Source organism: Notamacropus eugenii, chromosome 4 (genome assembly GCF_028372415.1).
Source record: "Notamacropus eugenii isolate mMacEug1 chromosome 4, mMacEug1.pri_v2, whole genome shotgun sequence".
Lineage (NCBI taxonomy): Eukaryota > Metazoa > Chordata > Mammalia > Diprotodontia > Macropodidae > Notamacropus > Notamacropus eugenii.
The window spans coordinates 414,260,422-414,284,341 of record NC_092875.1 but is presented as its reverse complement, the minus strand read 5'-3'; the positions used below and the strand labels follow the sequence as shown (position 1 = coordinate 414,284,341).

Genomic DNA, 23,920 nt, shown 5'->3' with positions numbered 1-23,920 from the left:
CAGTCTATGTTTCTGTCTCCTCTTATTAGACATTTTGGAATATTTCTAAGGAATGAGGGCAAGAACTCCCACCCAATCCCTAACCCCATATTCTCAAAAAAGGAGCTATTTCACCTGGTTTGGAAGCAGTTTTCATTCACAAATGCTACCTCTAGCAATGGGCCCACTTCAGTATAATTTTTCAAGTTTCTTCACACATCTCGTAGATATAAAGCAGCAAAGCTCCCATGCAGTGCTCCCAGCTCTCCTAGAAACCCACCCAAGGGTTATTGCCAATGCCTCCTTCTGGGGGATGATACACAAACTCACACAACACGTGATTAGGCAGGGTAATTTTTAAACACTGAAACGATGAAATTCCCACAATCCTGCAATAAACCTCATTTGCAAAATTAAACAGAATTTTCCTCTGTAATAACCTCAACCAGGCTGAGACAAGTGATCAATATCAGTGCCGTCTCCCATGTTGGCTTTCCTATGTTAGGGCTAATTGCCTCCAGTGGGGGCAGTGACATGATATAAGTGATTATTCCAGCACCTGCACCCTCGTGTTCATTCTCCTCTTCATTTGACAGCCAACTTCCTGTTGTTTCTGGTTTTATAGTGGATTCAGTTCAGTGATTTATTCCAGTCATGTACAAGAGGAAAGATCTAAGTAGAAGCCTGGGAATACTAATGATCTCAAATATTTTTATACCAGTGTATAGACTATTGGAAGTGGGCTATTTTAATATTTTGATGCATCCATGATTTCATTGATCATGAAAATTCCCTCTACCAGTAGCTTTTGCTGAATATTCCTGTACTTCTTTACTTCCTGTCAGTCTTTCACATTACAGCTGTGTGGATCCTGAGCTGTTAAAAAAATGGATGGGAAGGATTGTCTTGAGGAAGGATTTTTATTAAATGAGGGAAAACAAATTTAAAATTTTGGGAAAAATCCATAAAGGAATGTAGCAAAGAAACAAGAGGCAGAGGCAACTTAGTCATAGAGAAGCAAAAAGAAGCGAAAGCTTAGAACTCGTGAGTTATATGACAGTTTTGAAACTTACACTAACAGAATGTGCTTTTGTATCTTTAGAAGAAATAGAATTCTAGTGATCATGGAACAACAAGGAGGATACACAGGAATCAAAAGGTGTAAGAAGATGTATTGCTTCAGTAAGAAGAGTCGCATTACAGTGGTCACTGACTCATAGTTGAAGGGTATAGATCAGACCTTTGACACAATTAGAAGGAATGCTGTCTTCCTAGAGTACATATCTGAGATGGGACTGAGTTGGTTCTAATTTAATAGAAGTACTAAATGCCACTCAGTTCTGTTGAGGCAAGTAAGCATAAATGTTGCCATCAGAAAAAAAGCCCAGGATTTGACATTAGAGTAACTGGCTTCGAACCCTAACTCTACCATTTGTACACTGTGTGATATTAAGATGCTTAAAACTCTAGTGCCTCACTTGCCTTATCTGTAAAATGGGAGATTGAATTAGATGGCTTACAAATTCCCTTCTAGTTCTAAAACTATGATCTGGAGTACCCACAGAAAACTGTTTAACTAAATAGTGTAGAAAATGACAAATATACAGTTGGGAACATGATCAAGAATTCACAAGAGAGAAGAATCTAATTGCCTCAAATGTCTGTAGACCAATGGATAGAGTATTGACAATAACTCTCCTCAATGTTTCAGTTGATCTTTGATTATATATGCATGTATGTGTATATGTGTATCTATATATGTACGCACATATGATTGAATGAATTCCTCCATCTCTCACTGGCATGTATCATAATTTATCTTAATCCCATTCTATGTGAAACCTCTCCATTAGGAATCCTTACAAATTTTAATGGTATGGATGCCCTTGTTAATCTAGAGAAGTTTATGATCTCTCAGAATGGTGTTTTTAAAAAACATAAAATAAAACACATAGGATTACAAAGAAAATCAATTATGCTAAAATACAGTTTATTTATCTACCTATCTGTTTCCATATATCTCCATATAAATGTTCAGAGACCCGAAGGTAAAAACCTCTGTTCTGAAGATTATTGTAGTGTTTTGTGGAATTCATAAACTTAGCAAACATTTCCTTTGGCCCTCAGAACAACACTGTGTGACAAGTGCTATTGTTATAACTTAACTGAAACTAAGAGAACTTAATATCAACAATCTCATGGTAAATATCGGAGGCAAGATTCGAACCCAAATCTAATTGGCCTCTGTGTTAACTCAAGAAAGAAGAATAAATTTTAAAGTACAAAGGGTGAAATAAATATAATAGGGGATTTAAGCTCCAGGAGGGTTAGGGAGTAGTAATGACAATAGTGAGTATGTGTATAACACTATAAATTTTTCAGAGTGATTTTATCATGTCAGTCCTTTGAGGTTGACATTGTAAATATTATAATCATTATTTCACAAGTGAAGAAGTTGAAGTTTAGTGAGTTTATGTAACCTGAAATGAGTCCTATAACTAAAAAATGCTGGAGATGGGTTTTAAGTCCAGATCATCTGATTTTAAGTGCAATGTTTTCTTGAATTTTTTTCTTTTACCTCACATATACAAAGGATTTTGGAAGATTACAGTGAAGGGGTCAAATCTCATAATAATGACTTTATCAAGTGTTTTGCTCATTATAATGCTGAAAGTTATATAGTACAAATGTCATTATACTATTTGAAGTAAGAGAAAAAATGAATCTCATACAGGTTAAATCAATTGTCAAACGTCATGCAGGTAGTCAGTAGGAAAAGTTAGATGAGCACAGTGTCTGGTATTCAATAACCACTCAATAAATGCTTTCTTTGACTTGTTTCTGCTTGCCAGACCAGCGTGCTCTCCTTAAGGTTTTTCTTCTTTTCCTCATTTGGAATAAACAAAATAGAAGTACAGGTGACAGGGAAGAGATTTAAATGTTTAATTGACTGGAAGCTTGGTGTGGGTTAATATTTGATGGAGAGGGAAGGGATTGTCCCATAGTCAAAGTAACAATTTTTTCCAGACTTCAGGATGTAAAACCTTCCATTCTATGGACTGATCAAAACATAATAAGAACACTCTATTCTCTAGACTTTATTAAACACTAATAATACTAGTAGTAGCTGGCATTTACATATAGTGCCTATTATGTGCTAGGCATTGTGCTAAGTGCTTTACAAATATTATCCCATTTGATTTTCACAACATTCCCGGAAAGTGTTATCATAGTCCCATTTTATAATTAAGAAGACTGAGGCAGACAGAGATTAAGTGACTTTCCCAAGGACACAGAATTAGAAAGCATCTGATGCAAGATTTGAACTTAGGCAAGAATAAAATGGGATAATATATGTATAGCACTTTGGGAACCTTAAAGTTCATATAAATGATACTATTATTTTTAAATACTTGAAGAGGTTTCATCTAGAAGAGCCATTTTATTGACGGCTTTTTAATTTTAGAAGGTAAGACTAGTATCAAATGATAAAAACTCTAGGGCCACAGATTTTGGCTCAATATCAGGGAGAGGCAGTGTAGTGTATTCACTGGCAAGTTATAACTTCAGTTCGCACTTATTAGAAATGTTTTGGTGTACTATATACATAACTCATTACCCAAATGAGCATTGGAAACAGCCCCTTCCATTAAAAAGATGAAAGCCACATATAACAAAGCTATTTGACATCAAATAATCGCTCATTTTTTTAGTTAATTATCTAATGGCGATTGGTTAAAACTCCTACTGCTGTACTTGTATACACAATATAATAATATATACAGAAATGCTTAAAAACTTCATTAATTTATCATCTTAAAGAGAAGATACAAAAAAAAGTCAATTTAGATATAGGACAGATTGTAAGATAAGGGACAGTTTGTTGGAAGTTTGGCCAGATGCTGTTAATGGAAAATGTATATCTCTCACATTTTAAGCTATAATGAGGTCTGGAAATGTCTTTACAAGGCAATATAATTTGGGGAATCCACTAGCATAAACAATTTTGTAGATTTCCAAAAACATTCTTTAGTTCCTCATATAATCTTATACATTCTAGACAATTCTTGACAATATGGAACAATTTGGTTCTGTTGAAGAAAATCTTCATACAATACATTGTCTTTTCACACTGGAAGTAAGTTTTTTCTATAAGCAAAATTCTTTACACAAATTTTTGGTCACACTAGGATTTCTGTACAATTACTTAACTACCGTGGCCCTGCAGACTTTTTCTTTTTGAGGCAATAGGGGTCAAATGATTTGACTAGTAGGTGTATGAAGATGGATTTGAACTCTGGTCCTCCTGACTCTAGGGTCAGTTCTCTATCCATTGCATCACCTAGCTGCCCCTATCCCTGTAGGCTTTTAAAACTCAATGATAAACCTAATCTAAAGAAAATAATATTGGAAGCTCTGTGCTGGCAACAGTGGTAATAGTGCCTGATTATAAGCCATCTTTCTGTTAAAGAAGTCTGAAAGAAAAATTCAGAACCTATTACGTAATGCAGGAGTAAGGAGAAGAAATTTAAAATGCTGTTATTCTCTTCATTTATTCATTTGTTTGTATTCTTTACAATGTTTTCCTCCATTTGAGTTGTACTTTGGGGCCCAATTTACTGTTACCGCAATAAGAAAACTAAGGTAGAAACTGAAGGCATTAGTCTTGGAGACTACACATTTCAAGACTGGCTATAGGCAACAGACTACAAACAGGGGGAAACAATTTCTGGGTGTTTATCCGCTTAGAGTACTTAAATATCGTTGCCAAGTTATTTATCTTGAAGTAACACCCCAGCTATAGGGGGGATTGTCCCAGTTAGCTTTTTTCCCTGTGACTCCATGTTTCCATGGGTCTCCATATTTCTTTGATCTGCTTGATATCCTTGGGGAAGTCATGTGTGCCAACTCATGCTGGGTGATACTTAAGGTTTTGGGCCAGAGCACACTGAAGTGTTTGACATGCTAAATCTAGGTAAAAAGGACAGCAGCATCTGAATACTTGACAACCTCTCCTGAGCTTTTTCTGTTCTGTGCCTAGGTTAAAGATTTGCAAGTGCTTGGGGTTAGCATTGTGAGCTCCTTAATCTATATCCCAGTTCGCCAGCTTTAGAGATTACAGCTGTGACTTTTGGTGATTTTAATTACATTAGGAAGATGTATTATGGCATAATTTTGAAGGGAGGGAAAATCTCAAACTTTTTTTGTTTCTGGGCTGAGGGTGGGAAAGATAAGAAAGGGAGGACTTATGTTTCTCTAATAAACAAATGGTGTTTTATAGGCCCTAAAACAGAGCTGTCCTGGAATCTGCCTGTGGCAAAAATCATTAACAAGTTTTTAAGTCAATGTTCTTGAAATGAGGAAGGCTTTTAAACTGGTTAGATGTTTGAAATCCAAGACACCCAGCTCTCCCATCTTATTCTCCCATTCAAAGACACTTGTATTGTTGTATGCTCCCCAGTACCACGATGGGGCAGAGGTTGACTCAAATGATTAATATTGATGGAGATATTTTTAATTCCATGTTTTTATCTACTGGAAAGCTTTGTGCTCTGAGGGCTAGAGACCCATGACAGTCTCCAGAAGTGTGTATATTTTCTTTCCAGATTTGTTCCCATGAAATCTTAGGATTTTTGACAAGATATTTGAACTTATTTCACCCTGTTTCTCTCACCTTTTAAAACAAGGAAACTTTTCTTCACTGACCTCATGGAAAAACTTTTTTTTTTAAAGTAACAAAATTTCTTTACAAAGTCAAGTGCTTTAACCTAATAGCAATAGGTATAATTATCCCTTCTTTATGACAGTGCTTTCCCTTTTGCTCTACCAGGTCTCCCTGGGGGAAGGGTGCACCAAGGAAAAGCCTATAGACTGAAGCTGGCAGCTCTGCATCTGCCAGCATTCACTTTGGCCTCCAGCTCTTGTGTACTTCTTTAAAGAACTGAAAATAGCAATGGATATTCAGCAGCAATCCATCCAATGAAAACCAAGGTACTTAAGTAGGGCAACACAATTAAAAACAAAACAAAGGAAAGAAAGAATTGAGAACTTTTCTAGCTTTACAAATGACATAAAAAATGAACATACACATATAGTACATATTTCATAGCAAAAAAAGCATTTTAGTTTAGTTTAGTTTAGTCATCTGGTTCAATTATTCATTGTTCAAAGGAAGAAATTAGGGCTTAGAGAAGTTACTAGCATTATAAGGACATACGGGAACTAGCATGTTTAAAGGTGATGGAATAAGCTTTGCCTAGTAACTATTGGGAAAAAAACACATGTGAAATAATTGCAATTCTATATACAAACAGCTTAGACCTCTCCAAAAAAAATCTATCAATGGTAAACAAAAATATAACATGGGTCACAATCATAAAAGTTAAATCATCTGATTTTATTTATATGTGTGTTTACGTATGTTCGTATGTATGTACGTGTACACACACATATAGTCAATATGATTTGGCTGAGATCTACTTGATGAAAAGATATATAAACTGCAGAAGTACCTACTTGTTTTCAGTGGAGCCTTGCACTTCAGAGAATTATTCAATTACATATAGACCACTGAGGCCTTGGTCAATAGGACTTGCATTTAGTGAATAAACCCTACTACTGTCCCTTCTGCATTCCTCTAAGAGCTTTTCTATCTGTAATGAAATCTCCCTGGATTTTACTCCCTTTTATACTTTTGTATCTGATTGAAAATCCATTTGTATAGTAGAGATGTCCTATCAACATGCAAATCCTCCGTGAAGCCCTAAATTGAAACAGAATAAGTCTACATAAGTGGATTGCAATGGAATTAGGGCAGCCTAAATTTTAAAATTGGACAGCAACCACAAGCAGAGGTGCCACAGAGAAGAGATTATGCTCAAGAATCAAATTAGCCTTTCAGTACAAGGCTGAGTCAAATGAATGGCAAAAACATTTCCCCCCTGCTGCTATTGCATATAAACAATTAAAATTTAATGTTGCATACCAAACAAAACTCACTTAGCAGTCATCATAAGATAAAAGACAATGCCCAGCTCATTAGTAAAGTACAATGTTTGGGTATGTTGAATTGGTCAAATAAAAAATTCATGATCTTATCTTATTTTCTGTTCAATTTATTAATAATCTTTATGTATATTATGTATATATTTATGGCTTTGAGCAAAGACAAAAGAAAAAACCTAACTTGTCCCTGATCATACAGTCATTGTAAGAATCCATAGTTCTATTGTCTTCCCAGCAGCAGTAGATTCAACCTTTTCATTAATACATTAAATTCTGTACAGATGGAAAATTCCATATATATGAGCTTATCTATGTACAGAGAAAATAGGTCACTTCTTTAACTTGCAGTAGATGAACCTTTATATTACAGGAATGTGGGTCCATTTTCCCTTTAGCCTAAGTATGTATATATACATTCATACATATAAATATATATATATAATATGTATATGATTTATACCCTGTACCATTTTTTGGGGTTTAACATTCAAACCCTAGATTTTGTCCATTCTATTACAAAGTTATTAAAAAGTTTATCATTTCACTGAAAGACCATGCAAATAAATTTTACTTATTTCTCCATAGTGATCAAAATTAAAAAAAAATTATATATAAAAATATTTCACTACTAAACCTATCACTCCTATCAAATGTAAACTGTAAATAGTTTGAAGGACCAAAATATCTTAATAATTCAAATATATTTTTCAATTTCATAATAAAATAAAAAATTTGGTTCTGTTAAGTAAGTGGTCTTGCAGCATATCCATATATATATGTGTACATACACATATATATTTACAGTCTACATAATTCCTTTCTTATATACTATTCTTACACCATCATATATCAGCAGCACATTAAGGTTAAAATTACATTGATTAGTATTGGTAGTTATTTCCACATTAGTGGGAATTTCTAAGAAAATAAAAATTCAATTTTTTTTTTTGTATTCTTTGCATACCGTTTTAGTAAAAGGCATAGCAGACCTTATAGGTCTAAACTCTGTCCACTCTAGGGCATTTTTTTCTGTTTCAATACTCCTACATCTCAATATATGGTATATGGTTGTGTGTAACTTCTCCATTCAGAATTTATATCAGCATTAAAGAAACTTCAGACCTTCCCTTTAGAACATTTCCTTAAGGTGGACTGGTTGGGCCAAGTGTTTGGTATTTGCAATAGTTGATTACCAGGACTCTTCAGAGTGTGTTCCAGTTATCCACTATTTACTGTGAGAAAGTAGGCACGAATGATTACTTAGGAAAGTCTTTTGTGAAGAAACTGAACAAGGACCAGTTTACAAAATCATGGGAAGATCTGAGCAAAGGAAAGAAACATTCATATAAGAGTAAAGCTTTAACCCTGCTTTCTGTCACTTTTTCTGATTATTGTAGACACTTAAAATAATAAACCTTCTATCTACGTATTATGTAGGACACTACATGCCTTAAGATTGACTATCCACTTAGTTACACTATACACAGAGCAAACCGTGCATTCCCAAACAGACTTGATGCTATATTATATTTATTTTTTTTTAAATTAACACCACAGTTAACTCCTAGCTACAGTGAAGACACAGAATGCACTTGAAATTCTAAATCAAGCTGTGCTTACAAATGACCCTTTAAATAATAATAAAAATAAAATCTCACTTCTAGACTTAAGTTAGAGATTCCAAACCAGCATTATAGGAATTTAAAGGTAGACACAATTTATGAAGTTTTAGTTTTATAAAGCCAAGAAATACTGTAAGCTTTTTTTCCCCTACAATGACTGATTGAGCCTATTTTTTTTTTCAAAAAGCATGCAGGGCATATTTTCAGACACTTGCTTATGGCAAGGAAGAAGAAAAGTGATGGTTTAAGTGAATTACAAGTAATTTGCAGGATCAAGCATATAATTTTGCATAAAAACATTGTAAGTAAAAGTAACAGTGTATGTTTCAAGCTGTTGGGTTACATATGAATGGTTGTCACAGTTAGGTTTGGTAAAATTTTGAACTAAGTTTTGAAGTGAAGTGATGACACTCAATTCCAAATAATGACTTTGTTGTAGCATACCACATTGAAGCTATTTTTTGTTTAGATCAAAAAGTTACTTAAAACTGACATCAACTGAGCATTAGGTCTTTCTTCATAAATGTCTGGCATCACAGTGCAGAGACAGTACTTCACTCAGCTTTCAGAAAGAAGATCAATAACCATGTTTGCAGTCGGAACTATCCAGAGCAGTGATTGTGATCGTCCTTCTACTGAAGATGTTTTGATCCATTGGTGTTCTTCAACCTAATTCAGAATGGAAAGCACCAAAACACAGTATGATCTATAAAATGAGACCTGCCAATGAATACACTGTTAAATAATTGTTCACAATTTGGAGATGGAAATGCAATGGATGGAAGTTTAAAAGAAGAAATTTTTGTTAGTTGCTGTTCACTAGCTCATTTGAATTACCTTCTTAAAAGTAAAGTTCTTAGTCTTTTCACCTATGGAGGTTATGGTGATTTGATTTTTCATTCAATCTAGGAATTCTTGATAAAGTAGAGAAATATATATATCAAAGAATTTTTGAGTCAATGAAGGTTAAAAATAAATAATCTTACAACAAAATTTCGACTCCTTTAATGATTTAAAGAAATGAAGACATAACACTGAATGCTAAACAGGTCTTTAAATTTCTTTGGGGATCTTTAAATATATATATGTATGTATATTATGTATATATGTATATATATTTACATTTTGGATGTAGGGTAGAGCTGTCTAAAATATTTCTTCAGAGCAGACTACAGGGACCTATTCAGGACATAGATTAAAATAGTTTCTGGGGGAAAGTCTCAGTTTATAACAGTACTTTCTGCTTTTATAATCAGCAGGAATCATAAATTTGAAGCAAATCGTGGTTTGTCTCCTTCTGGGTCTGTACTTAAGACTGTGGAGGAATCTCTCTGTAGTGTAGGTGCTGCTGGTGGAGGGGCTGGGACAGCTCCTCGGTTGGGAGGGATTGCTCCTGAAGACATCTGTCGGAAGAGAGTGACTCTCTGAGGGACACTGCCCCTGGCCCCTGCCTGAATGCCTGTGCCATGGACAGTAGAGACAGGCTGTGGGATGGAAGCTAGAGACTCTCCTACTGTGGGGTGAGGTCTGGAAATCAGAGTGGAGATCTCATGAGGCAGCGAAGGCTGAGAGGCTGATAGCGGTCTGACCTCTCGGGTCAGGTTGGTGTTGTGAAGAGCCTGGGTGCTCCTGTGCACCTCATTTTTCTGGGAGGAGATTGTGGGTGTCTGCGGTTGCTGCTGCTGCTGCAGAGGTTGGGGTGGTGGCTGTGGTTGCTGGGGCTGGGGCTGCTGGGGTGGCTGCGGTGGAGGTGGCTGCTGCTGCATCAGTGACAGCTGGGAAGCAGTTGGGGAAGCATATTGAAAAGTTCGAGCTGCCAGAGGGCTCTGGACTGGAGGGCTGCAGACTGCTGTGGTGTAGGAGCAAGGTGACAGAATGACAGCTTGTTGTGGGGTCTGGGTGCTGGGACTTGGGGAATGCAGGTTGCTATGAGACAGGCTGGTTGCAGTGTAAACTGGAGGAGATTGTGTCCTCATTCGAGAGGATGGAGTAGTGGTTGGAGTGCTGGAATTCAGGGTTGGCATTTGGGGGAAATTCATGGGAGCAATGGCTTGGACCATTTCCCTGTCATGCTTTACGATCTGTTTCAGGATCTCATTCTCCTGATTGTTGAAAACGCCAGTATTCAGATCCTTCTGGAACTTCTGCAGAAGAATCGAATTCTTCTTTCCTGTTAGCAGAAGAAGAAGCAAGTTTAGAAAACCTCCAAGCAAAGAATGACGAGTCAGATTGAGGAGGCTCCAATTAACCTAAGCCTGGGATAATTATAAAAAGTACTCCTTTAAGCCTCACTGAAGCTCCCTGAGACTTAGTTTTTTTTTTTTTATTTGTTTCTGTGAAATGGAGATAATAATTCTTGTATTTTCTTCTTTGTATCGTTGTCATGAGGAAAGTTTTTCATGACCTTTATAGTTGTGATCTGTAATTCTTTAGCAGGGGGGGAAGCAGGGTAAAGTGCTGGTCTACATGAATGTACGACATTTTTTGTATGGAACTCCATCTGCCAATGCAGAGTGACAACTTATCTGTAAATAAGTCTTAGAGAGCTACCTGGAACATTAGGAAGATGTCTATGGTCACCCAGCTAGAATGTGTTAGAGGCAGGACTTCTGCCTCTTATATTGCCAATATTATTACTGACCTTTTATTTTATTTTCAATAGAGTTCAGATAGAAATGACCCTGAGACAAATTACCGTTCTACTATTGTTTTTATATTTAATATTTGATTATTATTTCAACATCATCATCACTACTATTTCTCCAAAAATTGTGTTTTTAGCACAGTTTGAAATTATAGGTATATCAGAAATAGTGCCTTGACTAGAGGCAGGAAAAAATGGTATTTTTCAAAAGCATCATTAATAAAATTAATTTATTAATACTCATAATATTTTAGTATCTGGAATATGGTTGAGATTTCTACGACATATCTCTAAATCATATCTATCTATATAACACACACACATATATATATATATATGTATGCATACATATGTGTGTGTACCATTCATGACCCTAGGTTAAGAATCTCCACTCTAAATAGAATGTTACTCTAAATGTAAATAGGACATCTCATTGAAATGGTAGGATATTGTGTTAGAATTTACTGAACTATATAGGCAAAAACAATTATATTTTTAATGTCCAAATAAAAATTTATCTACTTATCAAGCTTCCCTAATTTCCTGAGTGCTGAACTCATATAGAAGTAACATCTACATATGCCTGCCAGCACACTTTCTGATATTATTAGATATTTGTAAATAGTGACCACCAGACCAGGAGGAGCCATGCTTCTGTGAATGTTACACAAGGGCTCTCCATCTGTGTCATACCTGCTGGTGTGACATTTCATCATTTCCTCATCTGAGAACTTGTGGCTTCTCGTTGATAGTCAAATAAGAACGAAAGGAGTATCCGTTCATTTGCATCAAATAAGAATATTTGTATAGTATCTGGCACAGAATAGGTGCCATATAAATACTTATTTCCTTCTTTCCCTTTTCACCTCCTTTCCCTTGCATCACTTTACTTTAATACTTTAAGTTCAATTACTTCTCTGGTTCATTACCCTTCAGCATCTCAATAAACCTTCATTGGTTGCTGGGGCAGAAATCACCAGGTGGACTCTGCTCATGAGCCTCTGGCAACAGGAAGGCTAGGCCCTGTTATCTTATCTGATTTTTTTAGTATAAAGAGCTGCTAGTGATGAAACTCTCCTAAACAATAAAGATGGGCAGCTGTTCTGTAATTTAACATCCCAGACAATTGTCCTGGTCACTGAGAGGTTATCATTTGCCTAGCATCATATAGCAGTGTTAGAGGAGAGACTTGAGTCCAGGTTGACTTTGAGGTAGGCTCATTCACTATGTGCTATGTCTCATTGCTTCTTTGTCGATATAGTTCCACAATTTTGAAAGAGAAAAGGTACTGAGGAACCAGATGGTTAGACACGATTAAGCTCCCTGGATTATTTTATGCAAATCTGTGGTTGAACATTTCTCTTGAAAAAAACCATGTTTTGTTAGCCAGCAACAGATACTAGTCACAAATTTTGGTTCTCTTGAACATTGTGAAAAGTAGTTTTTAACTTCAATATATTCTTTTTTTGAAAACGGTAATGCTACTTCCAGAGGTACTTAGCTAGATAAACAAGGAGCAGCCCAGGTATTGTGAGATTCTGCCTCCCTTGATTAATTCCAATACAACTGGGGATAAGAGATAACTTCCACCCCAAGCATGTTTGTTCATAAACAAGCATGCTTCCAGGGTAACTCACTTCATCATTTACTGACATTCTATCCTCCTGCATAACTTTACCCTATTATCAAAGACACAACAACTCCCAACATATGGCAGAGGGGCTGAATGAAATAGTATGAGTCCCTTAACTTCTTCCCTTCTAAATTTCAGAATATTATGCAAGCTGGGATTCTGGCAGCAGAAGGAAAAGGAGGAAGTAAGATTGTGTACACCAATGAGGTCAGGGGTAAAACCCTAGCCCTTCTCTCCACTAAGTCACCCCCATGGAATCAGTTACCAGGGGTGCTGCCACCCTAAATTCTCTTCTCAAAGTAGCTTGGATAAATAGGAAGCTTTGACCTGAAACAAATTTCAAAATGGCAATTATTTAAATCTTCTTTTAAGAAATGGAGAGGCACTTTGGGATAGTGGATAGAGAGCTGGGCTTAGAGTCACCAAGACTTGGGCTCAGAGTTCTGTTTCTGACATAAATTGGCCATAACTCTAGGTATGTCACTTAACTTCTCAGTGCTCTAGTCTAGGCAACTCCTCCAATTCTATAAATTGCAGAGATGGTGCTGATCTGCATTGGTAGAGGAAGTTGCCTATATCAATAAAATCAAAGGTCTAGTCTTTATCTCTTTAAAATATTGAATAAAAAGAACTACAGGTACTCTAGAAGATCCCAATCCCCACTCACATGGTCAATCTGTAGAAAAACAGCAACATGAGACATGGACAGGAATAGTGTAGGATGAGAAAGGACAGATAGGTTGTGATCTACACCAGCGGAAGCAGTACTCACACTGAAGAGATCGCAGACCCATTGGAATATTGAAGTGATTCAAGTTTTAACATCACTATAGCTAAAAGGTCTAATGTTCTAATAGCAGAGGAGGCTTTAAGAAAGGAGGTATTAATCAGCTAGGAAAAGTCCCAATGTTGGATACCTCTAAATAGGCTACTCCCACCTGTGTCTACACTACAGTCATTTCCACATTCCTTACTGAGGTTACGTTCTCATTTTTGAACATCTTAATGTAGAGACAAATGTTTTTGAAAAACACACTTGTTCAAACCCCCAAATACATAGTTGTTTTTTTTTTTTTTCTGTAGTGTAGATTCAGGCTTAAGTCTATTGAACATTTTAATTCTATTTGAATTACTAGATAGAATTTTATTTATTTATTATGTTAGTTACCTGAGCAGTCATACAGTGTTGGTATCGCTGTGGAAAGCAGATTCTATAGCTAGCAAAAATAAAAGAAAATTAAACCCATAGCATGCAGAGCAGAATACCAAGCATAGTTTGAGAAATTGCTGGATAGTCATCAGAAAACTTATTTTCCATACATTAGCTAACATACCAACTCTAATGTATGGGTACTTCAAGTCCACTAAACAAAAATGAAATTGCCTGGGTGAGAAAACATTCAACAGGAAAAGAATACCTATTCGATCTAGTCGGTCAATCGCTACTGTTTCAAAGGCTCTCCTCATCATGGGGTACTCCTCCAACACTTCATTAAAATTGTCCACTGACAGTGAGTAGAGCCGGCAGTAAGTATCAGCTCTGACACTGGCTGTGCGGCGGCCTTTTGTTAAAAGGCAAATTTCTGTTGAAGTAAAGAAAGAAACATTTAATAAGCAAAAAGTCCAGTAAGGCCCTAAGAAATTCCAAAAAAAAAAATTGTATTAAAAGTAACCATCAGCCAAGCAACCTCAGCCCAGTGCTATTTCATTGCACGATTCCTTTGGAGGAGTCTCATCATCTTTGAACCAACACTTATTAAACATATGTACCCAACACTGTGCTAAATACAGATTTGAAGGAAAAAAAAACCAAAAACTTCCCTCAAGAAGCTTACATTTTAAGGTGAGGGGGAGATGATAAGTTTTGGATATTAAATGGCAAAATACCCATTGTTTTCAACACAGTTTCTTATGCTTTAAATAGAGACACCAAATGTGACATCTTCAGAAGCTTGAAAGAGAAAAATATTACAAATGATGTAAATGTTCTTTCAAGGCACAGCTCAGGTTGAATTTCCTTCTGAATCTGTTTTTTTTCCCTTGATCTATACATCCAGAGGCAATCTATCCCTACTCCGAGACATTCAAGGTACTTAAAATTCATTACCTTTTATCCTGGATCTTTCTCCCTTACTAGTTCAGAGAGACAGTAAACTAAAGGGTTTGGTTTGGAGCCAGAGGTCCTGAGTAAGTAATCCTAACATTTATTGTCTTTGGTATGATTTTGGATAAGTTGTTTAACCTCCCAGGGCCTCTTTACTTATTGGTCAAATGGTGAACGAGATGGCATCTCCAGAGCTCCTTTTCCTGCTCTCAATCTAGGATCCTATAAGGTTTTTGAGGGCTGATAGTGTGCCTGTGCTCCCCTTCCAGCTTTTAGCGTGAACCCTTGCCCATGGCAGGCACTCAATAAAAGTCTTTCAAATGAATACCTATAGTATTATTGGCTGTTGTTCAACTGTTTAGTCATGTCTAACTCTCTGGCCCTGTGGCCTGTGGCACACCAATACTGCTCATGGAATTTTCTTGGCAAGGATGCTGGAGTGATTCGTCATTTTCTTCTGCAGTGGATTAAGGCAAACAAAGGTCAGGTGACTTACCTAGGGGCACACAGCTAGTAAGTGCCTGAAGCTTGATTTGAACTCAGATCTTCCTGACTCCAGGTCCAGCATTCTATCCATAGAGTCATCTAGCTGTCTCCCATATTATACCACACAGTAAAGCATGAATTTATGCATCTAGATTACCAACCCAAAGTAGCCAGAAAAGAAAGATTTGTTTTTTTTTCTTTTCTCCGAGAAGATCTGCAGTGTTTAAAAATTCCCTTTTCCTTGGGCTCCACAAAATCAATTTAATTCAATAAATACACAGTAACAATCTATGATTTCTCTAGTATAGCGTAAGTCTGTCACTGTAGTAGATACAAAATCATACAGAATATGGACCCTGATCTCAAGGCACTCATAATATTGCTGCAGAGATAAAGATCCGTAATTTGCCTTCTACACTCGCATAATCAGCTTAGGGATTTCATACATTTGTGGTTATCAAGATCGTTTTTTAAAACATAAAGAACTCATCATATACCTTGTGATATGATTTCTCTATAGTTTCTGAAAATATGATCATCACATTCATTTCCTTTAAATAGATGCTGGAGCTATGAAAAAAATAACAAGCTTGATATTTCATGTGATCAGACACAACTGAAAGAGAGTCCTAATTAGCTCATTCCTAGCATTAGCTAACATTATACAGCTAGAGTATTCCCAAAGAGCATTCTCATTCTAAGTGGCCAGAAGGGTCTGGTATGGCCCCTGGTTCCTTTGGTAAAATCACAAATCTTTTGGTTTAGTGAGTCATGAGCCAATATTTGACTTTTTTTGTGTAAATCTACATTTCCGTATATGAATTTGTTCAAAAGGAAATACCTGTGTCTAATTTACTAAATAAGGAGACCCAAAAGAGCCTCTCTTGCAAAAAAAGTCATTTCATGTCCTACAATTTCAAACCTGATGAATAGCAACAGAATTATGTAAACACTGATCTTTTCATTCCAGGAATCTGAGTTCTGAATCTCTAATCACAATGAGAAGTTAGACAATGTGAACATGGCAGAAGGATGGCAGTGTGCTCATAATTTTGCAGGGGTGGACATTGGGATCCAGAGCAAAGTATCACACACCAAAATGACAGGTATTGGAATCAGAGCTAATTCCAAAGACTATTACTCTAAATTAGTAAATTATTCCAATCAAATATGATCGTTTAAAAAATGTTTAGCCTTAAAGCATGATATCAGTGTCAGCTATGATGATGATAATGTTATACTCCTCACACTACTACTGATAACACATTTTAAGTCTCTGTGGTATAGTGGAAAGAGGACTGGTTCTGGTGTCCCATGATCTTTCTCTAAATCTATATATGTGGACTTCTAGAACCAGCTTGGTGTAGTAAGCAGTGAATCACCGTCACTCTCCCATATTCATTTCCAAACAATCATAAAATAAGCACCCCGGAACAAATCCTGGAATAGTGGAGCTAACAGAAAGATTGGTTGGAACAGTCTTTTAGCCCAGGAAACATGGAGGATTGCCAGGAAAGGTCTGTCTTAATTGAGTAAATAGGGAGTGCATTCCAGGACAGGAAGCATCCCAGCAAGCCAGCAGTAAGCCCCACCTCAGCAAATCAGGGGAGCTCCAGAGTTCCACTGTGGTGAACAGGCAAACATCAACACCAGGACCCCCACATGTCTTAGCGTAGCCAGGGAAACCATCAGACTCCAAGTAGCAGAATACCCATGAGCTTTATTCTGGTCTCAAGAAGGCAGGCATCTGCCAGTGGCTCCAGATCTGCACATGTTTCTGTGCATCCCTGACAGGCAGGCATACTCCAGAGGCCAGAAACTCATGTTTTTGGTATAGCCTTGGGGAAAGGCAGAAAAACCTGGCCTGACCTTAGCACACACCAGACATCAGGGAGAACCCTAGCTCATTACCAGGTAAGATGTCAGAATGCTACAGTCTCCAGCTACCAGCATCTTTGGGCCCCTATGCACAAAGTAAGTGACAGGGCCACAGTTCACCAGCACAAGAAAGCTGGATGGTGGCCCCCTGGGCTCCAACAGAAAGCTCAACTTTAAACATCAGGAAAAGGGGAAAAAAGATGATCAAGAAACAAAAACATTTATGACCACACAGTTACCATGGTGATAAGAAAGATCAAAACACTAACTCAGAAGAGGATAACATGGTTAACATACCCATATTCAAAACCTCAAAGAGGAATATGAATTGATCTCAAGCCCAAAAAGCATTTTTGGATGAGTTCAAGAAGGATTTTAAAACTCAAATAAGATAGGTAGAAGAAAAAATGGGAAAAGTAATGAGAGGTTTTCAAGAGAAAGTCTACAGCTTGGAAAAGGAAGGACAAAAATTGACTGAAAAAAATAATATTTTATTTTAAAAAATCATAATTGAGCCCCAAACCCCTCCAAATAACTGTAAAAAAATGACTCTAAACAAATTGTAGAGCAGCAGAACCCACAAAATGACAGAGTGAAACAAATTTCCAGGTCAAGACAACCTGGAAGGTCAACAGGAAAGGTCTATTGCACCACTCTGAGAGAAGAGTACAGTCCAGAGTGGGTCATGCTGGCACAGAACAGGCCCTAGAAAACGGGTACAAAGTTCAGGCCACTGAAAACACTGGCAGATATGGTGGTTTCCAGACTTCTCAAGCCACAAATACAAAAAACAACTTGTAAGGTCAGTAGGAAAGGTCTGTCAGACCTGGGTAAGAGAATAGTGTAGTCCAGCCCCAGTTCCAGGGCAGCAGCAGAGGCAGCAGGGGCAGTGGTTGCTTCTGGAGCTCTTGGCCCACAGACAGTGGGGCTATACAGTGGGGCTACTGATCAGAGTGGAATTGCAGGAATCTTGTTGCTGGCACTGAGGCAGAATTCTCTTGCTTTGTCTGTACTGGGATCTGGGTGGCAGTCCTGGGGCAAGGAGGAGCACTGGCATCGCAGAACTTGTGGTGATGGTGGAAATGGAATCCTCTTCCTCCTCACAGGAAAGAATACTAGTGATCAGTCACAGATCAGAGCATACACCAGGAAAGGAGTAAACACCTCTTTGATCATGTCACCTTGGATGAACTGAAAATGTACAGGTCCCTAGAAATATCTCTGAAAACAGCATCAGCACAAAACCCCTATACCTTGAAACACCAAATTCTTCACACTGGAAGCAGAGTCCTCCCTTAACAAAAAGTGAAGAAATCAAATAATTGACTGGGGAAATGAGCAAAAAGTGGGGAAAAAATCATACTATAGAATCTTACTTTGGTAACAAGGAAGATCAAAACACATAACCAGAAGACAAAAAAAAATCAAACCTCCTACATCCAAAGCCTTCAAGAAAAAAATATGAATTGGAATAAGACCATGGAAGAACTCAAAAATGATTTTAAAAATCAAGTAAGAGAAGTAGAGGAAAAATTGGGAAGAGAAATGAGAGTGAGGCAAGAAAGTCATGAAAAAATGAGTCAACTGCTTGCTAAAGGAGACTCAAAAAATGCTGAAGAAAATAACGCATTAAAAAATAGACTAACCCAAATGGCAAAGTGGTCCAAAACGTCAAAGAGGAGAAGAATGACTTAAAAAGCAGAATTGACCAAATGGAAAAGAAGAACCAAAAGCTCACTGAAGAAAATAATTCCTTAAAAATTAGAATGGAGCAGATGGAAGCTAATGACTCCATGACAAATCAAGAAATTATAAAACAAAGCCAAAAGAATAAAAAAAAAATAGAAGACAATGTAAAATATCTCACTGAAAAATAACTGACTTGGAAAAGAGATTCAGGAGAGATAATTTAAAACTTACTAGATTATCTCTCCTGAATTTATTTTCCAGGTCAGTTGTGTTTCCAATGAGATATCTGACCTGGAAAATAGATTCAGGAGAGATCATTTAAAACTTATTGGAGGAGGGTGGAGCCAAGATGGCAGAGTAAAAGCAGGAACTTGCTTGAGCTCTCACCCAAACCCTGCCTAATACCTATAAAAATGACTCTAAACATATTCTGGAGCTGCAGAACTCACTCAAATCCTCAGCCCAAGACAGCCTGGAAATTTCAACGGGAAGTGTCTATTGCGTAGGGCTAGGAGCAGAGTGCGATTTAGCCTGGGTCCTTCCAGCAAGCTGAGCAGGCCTCAGGGGGACTGAATCACAGGCAGCTGTGGCAGTTTTCAGACTTCTTGACCACAAAATGCCAAAGACACCTTGGAAGGTCAGTGGACAAAACACCTATTGAACCTGTGTAAGAAGAGTAGCTTGGTGTGGCCCAGCCCCACAATGGCAGAGGGAGTGGAGGATCCTGGAGCAACCACAGCAACACTGGCAGCAGGAGTAGCTGTTTTGGAGCACTAGGCCCACAGATTCTGGGAGCATGGAGCAGCTGACAGTACACCTCCCCACCACAACTGGAAGCAGAGAATTACTTTGAAAAAGAGCTTAAAAGTCAAGTAATTGGCTGCAGAAATGAGCAAAAATGGAGGGGGAGGGATCAGACTATAGAATCTCTCTTTAGTGTAAGGAAGATCAAAACACACAACCAGAAGAAGACAACGATCGTGTGAGAGAAGGGAAGGCAGATTGGGGGAAGAAGTAATCAGAATGCATTGGAGTAGGGGAGGAGAAAGATGGGGAGAAAATTTGGAGCTCAAAATCTTGTGGAAGGGAATGTTGAAAACTTAAAATAAATTAATAAAAAAGACAGAAAAAGAAATGAGGAAAAACAATCAGTATTCCTGATCAGTACACTGAAAAAAAAATCTGAAAATATGTGCAATGCATATTTGTGAATCTCTTACTCCCATAAAGGAGTGGGAGGAGGTTGTCTTCTCACATAAATTTGTTTTTTGCAACATTTATTTTTTATTTTATTTTGTAAAGCTTTTGGTTCAATTTGTGTAAACTATTATACTATTGTCGTCATTGTCTCAAAAAAAAAGAGAAGAAAACCAAATTACCATTATCAAAAATGGAAAGGGTAACTTCACCATCAATGAAGAGGAAATTAAAGCAATATTTAAGAACTTTTTACCCAACTCCATGCCAATAAATTTGATGTAGTGAAATGGATGAATATTTGCAAAAATACAAATTTCCTGGATTAACAGACGAGACAATTCAATACTTAAATAGACCCATCTCATAAAAAACCAAATTGAACAAGTCATCAATGAACTCCTAGGGAAAAAAAAAACTCTCCAGGGCCAGATGGATTTACAGGAAAGCATTATCAAACATTTATGGAATAATTAATTCCCATACTATACAGACTATTTGGAAAAATAGATAAAGGACTTCTATCAAATTCTTTTTATGACACAGAAATGGTACTGATACCTAAACCACATAGAATCAAACCAGAGAAAGAAAACTATAGACCAATTTCCTTAATGAATATGGGTGCAAAATTTTAAATAGAATATTGGCAAAAAGATTGCAGCAACATGTCAAGAGAACAATACACTATGATTAGATAGGATTTATATCGAGAATGCAGGGTGGGTTCAATATTAGGAAAACTATCAGTGTAATTGATCAAATCCACAACAAAACTCACAGAAACTGTATGATCATCTCAATAAATGCAGAAACAGCTGTTGGCAAAAATCCAACACCCATTCCTACTAAAAACACTAAAGAATATAGGGGTAGATGGAGCCTTCCTTAAAAATGATAAGAGGCATCTATCTAAATCTGGAGGCATTATAGGTAATAGGGATAAGCTAGTAGCATTTCCAATAAGACCTGTGGTAAAATAAGGATGTCCATTATCACCACTGTTATTCAATATGATACTAAAAATGCTAGCTTTAGCAATAAGAGAAGAAAAAAGAAATTGAAAGAATTAGAATAGGTAAAGGAGAAACTACTAAGTTAGTACTCTTTGCAGATGATATGATGTTATACTTAATAGAAGCACAGGGAATCAAGTACATGGCTACTTGAAATAACAAAACAATTTTAGCAAAGTTACAGGATATAAAATAAACCCACATAAATCATCCTCATGCTTATATATTACTAACAAAGCCCAACAGCAAGATATAGAAAGAGAAATTCCATTTATAGTTACTACAGACATTATAAAATATTTGGGAGTCTACCCGCCAAAACAAACCCAGGAACTATATGAACACAATTGCAAAAACACTTTGCACACAAATAAAGTCAGATCCAACTAAAAAAACAAACAAGCATCAGTTGCTTGTGGGTGGGCCGAGCTTACATAATAAAAATGACAATTCTACCTAAATTAATTTACTTATTCAGTGCCATAAAAATCAAACTGCAAAAAAGTTCTATAGAGTTAGAAAATTAATAAAATTCTTCTAGAAGAAGAAAAGATCAAGAATGTCAAGAGAATTAATGAAAAGAAACTCTAGGGAAGATCACCTAGTCATATCAGATCTTAAATTGTATTAGAAACCAACAATCACCCAAACTACTTGGTACTGGCTAAGAAATAGAGTGTTTTAACAGGTCAGGTACACGTAAGACACAATCGTCAATGACCATAGTAATTTACTGTTCAATAAAACCAAAGACTCCGGCATCTGTCTGACAAAAAGTGCTCTGAAAACTGGAAAATTGTATGGCAGAAACTGGGTATACACCAATATCTTAAAACATATATCAAAAGAAAGTCAAAATAGTTACATGATTTTTATATAAAGGCTGATACTATAAGCAAATTAGGAGAGCAAGGAATAGTTTACATCAGTTTTATGTAGAACAGAGGTATTTATGACCAAACAAGAGATAGAGAACATTACAAATGAAAACTGGATAATTTTGATTATATTAAATTGAAAAAGTTTTGGCATAAGCAAAGACAGTGCAACCAAGTTTAGGAGGGAAGAAGAAAATTGAGAATTTTTTTTTTTTTTACAACTAGTGTTTCTGATAAAGGTCTCATTTCTAAAATATACACAGAACTGTGTCAAGCTTACAAGAATACAAATCATTCGCCAACTGATAAATGGTCAAAGGCTATGAACAGGCAGTTTTCAGAGGAAGAAATTAAAGCTATCTATAATCATCTAAAAATGCTCTAAATCACTATTGATTAGAGAGATGCAAATCAAAACAACCCTGAGGTACCACATCACACCTATTAAACTGACTAAAATGACAGAAAGGGAAAACAATAAATGTTGGAGAAGATGTGGGAAAATTGGAACACTAATTCCTTGTTTGTGGATTTGTGAACTGATCCAACCATTCTGAAGAGCGATTTGGAACTATGCCCAAAGAGCTATAAAAAAGATCATCCCCTTTTACCCAGCAATACCACTCCTAGGTCTGAATCTCAAAAATATCATAAAAATGGAAAAAGGACCCACATGTAGAAAAATATTTATAGCATCTCTTTGTGGTGTCAAAAAATTGGAAATTTAGGGGATGCCCATCAATTGGGGAATGGCTGAATGTACATGAATGTAATGAAATACTCTTGTTCTGTAAGAAATGATGAACAGGCAGATTTCAGAAAAAAATCTGGATAGACTTACATGAACTGCAGCTGAGTGAAATGAGCAGAAACAGGAGATCATTATACATAGTAATGGTAACATTATGCAATGACCTCCTTTGATAGACAGCTCTTCTCAGCAATACAATGACCTAGGCCATTTCCAAAAGAGTGAGTATGAAAAATGCCTTCCACATCCAGAGAAAGAAATATGGAGTCTGAATGCAAATTGAAGCATACTATTTTCTCTTTTTGTTGTTATTGTTGTTTTTTCTTTCTCATGGTCTTTCTCTTTTGTTCTGATACTTTTTTCACATCATTACTAATGTGGAAATATGTTTAATATGCTTGTACATGTATAGTCTATATCTTATTGCATGCCATCTTCTTGAGGGGAGTGGGGAAGGAGGGAGAAAAAATTTGGACCTCAAAACCTTATCAAAGATAATGTGGAAAATTAAAAAATAAAATAAATACCTATAAGTATAACTAACTATAACTCTATCTATCTATCATCTATCTATCTATCTAATCTATATCTATATATTTAAGCAAGTCATTCAAGTCATCTGTTAGACTAGGCGTTCCCTGGAATGCCTTCCATTTATAATTCATGATCCTATGATTTTATTTTCTGGGTTCAAATCCCGCCTCCACTAGTTACTCCCTGTATGATCTTGAGAATGTTAGGAATAACAATATAAAAATACTTACACATCACCATCCAGAATCTCCTTTTCCTTATAAGTCAAATGGCTGGACTAGATAGACTCAAGAATCTTCTGACTATCTATATCTATGACTTTTGAAAATTATACTAATTTCACTTTTTTGTATTTGTATGTCCTGTATCTTTCACAGAGACCATCACATAACAGGTATTTAATATTTTTAATTGATTACTTAAAAATACTGACTTTGATGGAGCATTATAACCATGGCCATATCTTGGCTGAGGCACTTTCATATACTGTGTTAAAAATAAAAT

The 23,920-nt window shown here is 36.5% G+C and overlaps 1 protein-coding gene across 1 annotated transcript in view; it reads right to left on the bottom strand.

Annotated features, from left to right (window-relative positions):
- Positions 1 to 4,621: 4,621 nt before the first annotated feature.
- Positions 4,622 to 23,920, bottom strand: part of HCN1 (hyperpolarization activated cyclic nucleotide gated potassium channel 1) — a 624,487-nt gene continuing 605,188 nt past the window's right edge. Inside the window, exons 7-8 of the mRNA XM_072605676.1 lie at positions 14,302 to 14,466; positions 4,622 to 10,776 (exon numbers count right to left, since the gene is read on the bottom strand). Of these exons, the coding sequence (XP_072461777.1) occupies positions 9,869 to 10,776; positions 14,302 to 14,466 (1,073 nt within the window). The 3' untranslated portion in view covers positions 4,622 to 9,868. The remainder of the gene's footprint in view (positions 10,777 to 14,301; positions 14,467 to 23,920) is intronic.